Source organism: Megalobrama amblycephala, linkage group LG13 (assembly GCF_018812025.1).
Source record: "Megalobrama amblycephala isolate DHTTF-2021 linkage group LG13, ASM1881202v1, whole genome shotgun sequence".
NCBI lineage: Eukaryota > Metazoa > Chordata > Actinopteri > Cypriniformes > Xenocyprididae > Megalobrama > Megalobrama amblycephala.
The window spans coordinates 21,747,133-21,756,009 of NC_063056.1; the positions used below are offsets into that span (position 1 = coordinate 21,747,133).

Below are 8,877 nucleotides of genomic sequence, written 5' to 3' on the forward strand. Positions count from 1 at the left end.
ATAATTTGAGTGGGGATATTTGAATATATTTGATTTCTCACTAGTCCTGTGATGTGCCCAGCCTGTGGCCCGAGATATTGGATAGGCTCCAGCAACCCTGTAAAGCAGTGTTTTGCAACTCTAGTCCTGGGGACCCAACTACCAGAAGCTTTTAGATGTCAGACTATTTAAAACACCTGATTGAGCTCATCAGCTTCTTGGTGTGTTAAACAGTGACACATCTGAAACATTCTGGGAAGCAGTTCTCGAGGACTGGAGTTAAAAAACACTGCTGTAGAGGATAAAGCAGTTTGGACAGATGGATGATTTGAAGGAGAAAGCAAATGCAGTTTCATATTATGAACAAGTTTTTATTCTCCTCCCTTAATGAGACCACAAGAATCTTATGACATGATAGTTTTTTAAAAGTTACATTATGAGATTCTGTAGTTTAAATTGCACAGCCACTCATGTACAGTTGCCACAGAAGGCGCTGTTGTGCTTATGTTGTGAACACGCCAGAGTTGTTTATGTGCCACGTAGATTCATTTTCACGAATCGATTCCTTCGAACAGTTCGGTTCAAAGCTAATACTAATGTTAGGCTACTGTATGGTTTAACGGACTGATTCGTGATGAACGAATCATTTAGATCGTTTTTAACCGGTTCAACTGATTCTTTTTCGGTTCAAAGCTAATACTAAAGTGATATAGGCTACTGTATGGTTTAACGGACTGATTCGTGAACAAATCATTTAGACCGTTTTTAACCGGTTCGACTGATTCATTGAAAAGATCCGACCGTTCATGAATCGGACGTCGCTAATGTCGCCTTCCATCACTACCGTACCTTGAACCCGATTGAATTTCCTGCTTTGCAGTGAGTGATAAGCAGAGTTATGCAACATGCCTTATAATTCATTTTTAATACTCCGTCTTTAGCATTTTAAGAGTTAAGAGTGGAAATTAACAGCTGGATTTTTCTGCTATACATATTATATCCGGCGATAGCATAAAGTAAAAAAGGAAATTCTGTTACAAGCGCATGTAATCACGTGTTTAAAGCGACCGCCCTTTTAGACTGGATTGAGCTTGATTTTAGACTTGCACGACTCAACCTGCAGACAGACCAGACAGAGGTGTTTTTAGACCTGTCAGTTTTTACCATGGGCAGTTTGTATCTCTCAAGAGGTCGATGTATTCTTCGGCAGGTGTTCTCTGGCCTACCCAGCATGTTGCAGCGGCCGTACAGCCTCGATGTGTCAGCGCAGCTCCTGCGGACTGAAGGCTTCATAGATGGGCGCTGGGTGTCCGCTGCATCCACATTCCCCGTGTTAGATCCAGCCACTGGAGAAGAAATCGCGAAGGTGTCAGACTGCGGTACAAAGGAAGCTCAAGACGCTGTCAATGCTGCATACAAAGCGTTTCACCTGTGGAAGAGTCATACAGCCAAGGTGATCTGAATATACATGGTGTTTACATGGTACTCAAAGGTGCTTGAAAAAAATGATGGTATACTACAACCCACTTTTCACTCATTATTTAGAAAAAATGTTTACTTCAGTTTAACATATTTTTCTCACTTAAAAATATCCAGGAGGAAAAAAACGAAAATCTTGCATAATTTACGTCTATTTACATAGTGCTATAGTGTTTCATTAAGACTTTTATTCATTAAACTGAATAAAAGTGACATAAATGCTTTTACATTTTTACAGAGATGATATGTCAAATAAATGCTATTCTTTTGAACTTACTATTCATCAAAACGTCCTGAAAAAATATCAGGTCCCACAAAAATATTAAGCAGCACAACTGTTTTCAACATTTCTAAAAAGAAATGTTTCTTGAGCAACAAATCAGCATATTAGAATTTGATTTCTTTTACTGTTTTAATTATGTTTTAAATAAATAAAATTATAATTTAATTCAATATAAAAATCAGAAGTTCTCATATTGATGCATGCTCTTTGCAGGAAAGAAGCATTTTGTTGCGGAAATGGTTTGATCTCATTATTCAGAACAGGGAAGATCTTGCCAAGTTGATCACAGCAGAGTGTGTAGGTATACTGACATACATTACATACAGTGTACAACTTCTTAACATGTCCATTTACAAGGATCCAGATATTAGGAGATGTTATAACATGTATGTGTGTACAGGGGAAGCCCATGAAGGAGTCTATTGGAGAGATTACATATTCTGCCTCCTTTCTGGAGTGGTTCTCTGAAGAGGCCAGGCGTGTATATGGAGATATTGTTGCACCTTCAGCCAAGGACCGCAAGATCCTGTTACTCAAGCAGCCTGTGGGAGTGGCTTCCATCATTACACCTGTGAGACTTCCTTCTTCATTATTATAACATAACACCGTCAGGATCAATGAGCTAAACTAAAACTGCCAGGTGTGATTTTAAATTTTCTCTCTTTACAGTGGAATTTTCCTAGTGCCATGATAACCAGGAAGGTGGGAGCAGCGCTTGCAGTGGGCTGCACTGTAGTGGTGAAGCCGGCTGAGGACACTCCTCTCTCTGCTCTGGCCCTTGCTGAGGTCTGTCTGTTTCCATTAAAGCCAATATAACTTGAGGCTTTAGTAGATACACTACTGATCAAAAGTTTGTGACACTGAAGACTGGAGTAATGGCTGCTGAAATTTCAGCTTTGCCTTCACAGGAATGAATTACATTTTAAAATATATTAAAATAATAATAAAAAAAATTAAATTGTAATAATATTTCACAATATTCTAGTTTTTACTCTACTTTTAATCAAATAAATGCAGACTTTGTGAGTATAAGAGATTTCTTTCAATAACATTAAAAAGTCTTATGGACCCCAAACTTTTGAAAGGCAATGTATATAAAAGAATGTGTAATCTGTATAATTTGTATTCCTATCTAGCTGTCAGTTCAGGCTGGCATTCCTCCAGGGGTGTTTAATGTGGTGCCCTGCTCAAGAGAAAAGACCCCTGCTGTGGGAGAGCTGCTCTGCACAGACCCTCTAGTGGCCAAAATCTCATTTACCGGCTCCACTGCCACTGGCAAGGTGAAGATCCACCCAGCATCTCATTTATGTGTGCAGTTGACAATTAATGTTTGCCATAATTTAATAATTGCCTAAGTAAACATTTTAAATGCTTTTGCAGATACTGCTAAGATATGCTGCAGGAACGGTCAAAAAGGTGTCCATGGAGTTAGGAGGACACGCCCCCTTTATTGTATTTGACAGCGCTGATGTTGATAAAGCCGTTGCCGGAGCGATGGCTTCCAAATTTAGGAACTCAGGCCAGGTGAGTGTTATTTAAATCTTATATCATGGTATGAGTAATTTTGATATACACAATATAATTATTACTTTGTTATTTTTGTTGGAAATTCTCCCTAAAAATTATTGATATTTTGAGTAACCTTGTGGTAATGCCTAGTTTTCTGCTTCAGCTAACATGATGAATAAATACTTTATAATTTAAATGAATATATTTGTATAATATTTCAATTATAATTATATTTATTAAAATCATATTAAATTAATTTACTTTTTTTAACATTACAGTAATGGGAATTGTGAGGAAAAATGTGCTTAATTGTCATGAAAATAATCACTATGCAAAAATCTTAATGGTACTATGTAAACATACTTAATTTATACAAAATATTGTTTTTTTTCCCTGTTTATTTTGGGAAGAAATATGACCCATACATTTCTTTTTGAGATTGACCTAAACAGTTTTTAAGGGAGAAAACTGTATTAAAGTGAATATTTTTCATAAATAATGAGTGAAATTAGGGCTGTCAAACGATTAATCACGATTAATCGCATACAAAATAAAAGTTTGAGTTTGCCTAATATATGTGTGTGTACTGTGTGTAATTATTATGTATATATAAATACAAACATATCCATGTATATATTTGAGAAATATTTACAAGTATATGTATTTATTTATATTTTTATATAATTTATATTTTATATATATATATATATATATATATATATATATATATATATATATATATATATAATTTGTACATAACATATTTCTATTAAATATATACATTAATTTGTGTATTTATATATACATATTATTTACACACATTACTCACACATATATTATACAAACTCAAACTTTTATTTATCGCGATTAATCGTTTGACAGCCCTAAGTGAAATAGTGTAACTTTACTCACCAGGATTCAGCACCATAGTATTCTTTGAAATACCTTTTGAGTAACTTGTAAATATCATGGTATATATGACATTTGTCTGAGTTCTCATCTGTAATGCATCTTGTACTCATCTCTTCTGTAGACCTGTGTGTGCTCCAACCGCTTTTTGGTGCAGAGTGGGATCCACGATGCTTTCATGGAAAAGCTGGCGAAGGCTATGGATGCTGAGCTGAAGCTTGGCCACGGCTCGGAGCCCACCACTACACAGGGGCCGCTCATCAACACCCGCGCTGCAGAGAAGGTGCCTCATGTCACTGTCGACAAGCACACGCACCAGGGTTGCCAGCTCTGCATAACAAAACCAACCCAAATGCTAATCAAACGAACCCAGTCACGGCCAAAACTAGCCCAATCAGCGCTCCTGCGGGGTAAAAATTTAACCAGCGGACTAAAAAAAAAACTTGAAACAGTGTAAAAGTAGCCCAATTCCACAGGAAAACCTCGGACTTGGCAACACAGACACACACAGATAGATCATGTGAAGGGAATTTGGTTGAGATGAAAGGATTTAATGCAGTTGTTTCTTTCAGGTGGAGGGTCAGGTCACAGATGCTGTGGCACAGGGAGCAGTTATAGTTCGAGGTGGGAAGAGGCTGGAGGGCTCCTTCATGCAGCCCACCCTGCTGTCTAATGTCACCACTGACATGCTCTGTATGAGAGAGGAGACCTTTGGACCCCTTATTCCTGTTGTTAAGTAAGTATTTACAATTTATTGTATTATATAACTTGTTATTAACCTCAAATGTAGTCATTTAAAATTTTTCTTTTTCAATACAGATTTATCTATCTACAGATTTCATTGTATTATTAACATAATTTTAGTGAATAGTTAAATTTCATTTTTAATGAAAATATTTAGGTTTCATTTAATTATTAAAATTATTTATTTTCATTTTAGATCATCTTAATGTGTTTTGTGAATAGGTTTTAATGGGCAACATGTTTCAGTGTGAATGATTTAACATGTCTGCTTGAGTCTTCGGCCAGCTGCTGACTTTTTTTTTTTTTTTTTTTTTTCACCAGGTTCAACACAGAACAGGAGGCACTTGCTATTGCCAATGCTTCTCCTGTTGGTTTAGCAGGTTTGTACAAAATAATCTTGTTTTTTTTCTACATTTCAGAGTTTACAAAGGTTTTTTTTTTTTTGTTGTTGGACAGTCTTGAGTTTGGCCACTTTTTCTCACATACCTGTTTATTTATTATAAGACATGGCTGAAAAGATGATGAGCGTTCCTTATTAGTTGAAAGGCATGTACAATAGACTACATTAGAATATTGCTAGTTAATCATTTGACCACAAGGAGAATTAATCAATCATGATATACTATATTCATTTAGTTAGCAACATCCAACTTCCTATGATCCAGTCAGTTCCCAAGGACGAAATCCAGTCCCCCCCAATATATATATATATATATATATATATATATATATACACAAACCTGATTCCAAAAAAGTTGACACTGTACAAATTGTGAATAAAAACAGAATGCAATGATGTGGAAGTTTCAAGTTTCAATATTTTATTCAGAATACAATATAGATGACACATCAAATGTTTAAACTGAGAAAATGTATCATTTTAAGGGAAAAATAAGTTGATTTTAAATTTCATGGCATCAACACATCTCAAAGTTGGGACAAGGCCATGTTTACCACTGTGTGGCATCCCCTCTTCTTTTTATAACAGTCTGCAAACGTCTGGGGACTGAGGAGACAAGTTGCTCAAGTTTAGGAATAGGAATGTTGTCCCATTCTTGTCTAATACAGGCTTCTAGTTGCTCAACTGTCTTAGGTCTTCTTTGTCGCATCTTCCTCTTTATGATGCGCCAAATGTTTTCTATGGGTGAAAGATTTGGACTGCAGGCTGGCCATTTCAGTACCCGGATCCTTCTACGCAGCCATGATGTTGTAATTGATGCAGTATGTAGTCTGGCATTGTCATGTTGGAAAATGCAAGGTCTTCCCTGAAAGAGACGACGTCTGGATGGGAGCATATGTTGTTCTAGAACTTGGATGTCCCTTTCAGCATTGATGGTGCCTTTCCAGATGTGTAAGCTGCTCATGCCACACGCACTCATGCAACCCCATACCATCAGAGATGCAGGCTTCTGAACTGAGCGCTGATAACAACTTGGGTTGTCCTTGTCCTCTTTAGTCCGGATGACATGGCGTCCCAGTTTTCCAAAAAGAACTTCAAATTTTGATTCGTCTGACCACAGAACAGTTTTCCATTGGGGGAATTGGTGATCCTCTGCCCATCTTGACTTCTGAGAGACACTGCCACTCTGAGAGGCTCTTTTTATACCCAATCATGTTGCCAATTGACCTAATAAGTTGCAAATTGGTCCTCCAGCTGTTCCTTATATGTACATTTAACTTTTCTTATTGCTACCTGTCCCAACTTTTTTAGAATGTGTAGCTCTCATGAAATCCAAAATGAGCCAATATTTGGCATGACATTTCAAAATGTCTCACTTTCAACATTTAATATGTTATCTATATTCTATTGTGAATAAAATATAAGTTTATGAGATTTGTAAATTATTGCATTCCTTTATTCACAATTTGTACAGTGTCCCAACTTTTTTGGAATCGGGTTTGTGTATATATATACACATACAAACCCGCATATTAAAGTTACAAAAGTTATTCAGTCAAGAACAATTAGTGATTGTTCTCTGTCAGAGAGTAGCAGGAATATTAAGCTGCTGTCACTTTAAGAGCACGGATCCAATATACTGTTACATATGCATTTTATTTCTCAACTGTTTACATTCAGTTAAGACATAACCAACTATGTTTACAAGGATACTTGCCAAGATGGGCATTTTGACATAATTTAGTTTGAATATGTCTGTCCAAGCGTAAGAAGACATGAAAGAGGACTCAATACAGTATTTGTGCGTGTGCTTCGGATGCTGCACACAGAAAACGTCCCACACAGCGTGCAAATACGAATCGAGTTCCCTTTCATGTCTCCTTGAGCTTGAATATTTAAATTGGCAAGCTTTAAACCTTTAAACTGACGATCCAGCACTGACCAGTCAACTGTCCAGAGCAACATTTGTGTTCATGTTCTCACAATTTTGCATTGTTAGAATGTTACCGGCCGACTGGCGATTGACACAGTTTCATGATATAGCATTCAAAACTGTTTTCTTTCAACAGGTTACTTTTACTCCAGAGACATCAGTCAGATCTGGCGAGTGGCTGAGCAGATGGAGGTGGGCATGGTCGGGGTCAATGAAGGTCTGATCTCCGCCACAGAAGCCTCTTTTGGTGGAGTCAAACAGTCTGGACTGGGCAGAGAAGGATCCAAATATGGCATTGATGAGTATCTGGAAATAAAGTACATGTGTTTGGGGGGACTTTCTCCTTAAAGACAATGGTTTTTAGTGGTTAGAGCAAAAAATACAAGGCAGTATGCCATTATTCAAGCAAGACCATCATAAAAACATTAATCCACAAAACACTGTGAACCATTCTCTCTTTTAATCAGACGTAACTGAATAGTGACTGTACGAATTGATGTTGTTTTCAAAGAACACAGAGACTTTTTGATGACAGTATTTTAGATATTTTCTGTAAAAAGGGGTGGTACAAATGGTCCTCTTTCAGATTCTGTCCATCATAACTGATTGAAGTACCCTAGTTGCTCTGAAACAAGATTGACTTGCACTGCAAAAAAACATTTTCTTTATTTTTATTATGTAAAAATAGCTAAACATCTTTAAAACAAGATAAACCTATTTTTGTGTAAATGTTTAAGATTTCTTAGAGAATATATCTTGAATATCTAATTTTTTTTTTTTTTAATTCTTTATCCCATTTCATTTTAGATGAAAAACACACACACACACACATATATATTTTATATATATATATATATATATATATATAAAAAATTATTTTATTTTTTTTGCAGTGTAACTGATTCATGTAGGCACAAAGAAATGAGCGCACCCACTTTATGATTAAGGATGTACAAATGTAGGGATTGGGGGTTGATCCAGTGGGAAATAAAAGCACAACCTTTCTAAAAAAAAAAACGCTATTCCAGTAAATGTGTAAATGTTTAACTTACTAAGTGTTCTATTTTTGTAATTCTAGAAATGGATTAAGATGAAACAGAGACTATAATGAAGGTTGTTTGTCTCTCTTTTGTATGTCGCTTTGGATAAAAGCATCTGCAAAATATATAAAATGATATATCTAAAGGATATATCTAAATATATCTAAATGATGGGATATATTTGGGTGCTTAAACTGTTCTGAGTTGAGGTATTAAAGCATAGAGATTTGTCTAGAAAGTTAACAAATTTGTCGTGGCCAAATGTTGTAAGTGCCAATGTATTTTTTTTTTTTAATTGTTGTAAATATTAATCTCAATTGATGTACCCAATTGTATTGTAAATTGTGTTTAGAAGTATATTCATTTTTTACTTAGGATTGAAATGTTTGCTGATAATCACGTGAAGCTGACTAAGTAAAGTTGAAAGTCTCAGTAAAGAAACTTCAGCTCTGAACATTTCAACTTCTGTTTAGTTGCACCATTTCAACACTGATTCATTACATTTCCGACACTGCTACTATATATATTGAACTCGTATTTTGGTTATAAAACAGTCTTAACCTCTGTAAAGGGCCACATGTCTTTATTTATTTATTTATTT

The 8,877-nt window shown here is 35.8% G+C and overlaps 1 protein-coding gene across 2 annotated transcripts; it reads left to right on the top strand.

Moving 5' to 3' along the window:
- The first annotated feature begins 188 nt into the window (after positions 1 to 188).
- On the top strand, positions 189 to 8,842 carry aldh5a1 (aldehyde dehydrogenase 5 family, member A1 (succinate-semialdehyde dehydrogenase)). Of its 2 annotated transcripts, XM_048154147.1 has the most exons (11): positions 189 to 858; positions 1,190 to 1,432; positions 1,955 to 2,038; positions 2,142 to 2,312; positions 2,411 to 2,527; positions 2,878 to 3,021; positions 3,122 to 3,265; positions 4,284 to 4,442; positions 4,732 to 4,895; positions 5,225 to 5,283; positions 7,373 to 8,842. In XM_048154147.1, the coding sequence occupies exons 2-11, from the start codon at positions 1,211 to 1,213 to the stop codon at positions 7,582 to 7,584; spliced, it is 1,476 nt and encodes a 491-aa protein (XP_048010104.1). In that variant the 5' UTR covers positions 189 to 858; positions 1,190 to 1,210; the 3' UTR covers positions 7,585 to 8,842. The 2 variants fall into 2 exon arrangements, with proteins under 2 accessions (XP_048010104.1, XP_048010103.1); XM_048154146.1 differs by lacking the exon at positions 189 to 858 and having other exon boundaries at positions 865 to 1,432.
- The last annotated feature ends 35 nt before the right edge of the window (positions 8,843 to 8,877 follow it).

Bases quoted from the DNA above. Each gene is read 5' to 3' on its own strand.
- aldh5a1 (XM_048154146.1), top strand. From the start codon at position 1,145: ATGGGCAGTTTGTATCTCTCAAGAGGTCGATGTATTCTTCGGCAGGTG. The intron at 1,433-1,954 runs GTGATCTGAATA...TGCTCTTTGCAG, and splicing joins GGAAGAGTCATACAGCCAAG to GAAAGAAGCATTTTGTTGCG. The intron at 3,022-3,121 runs GTGAAGATCCAC...ATGCTTTTGCAG, and splicing joins GCTCCACTGCCACTGGCAAG to ATACTGCTAAGATATGCTGC.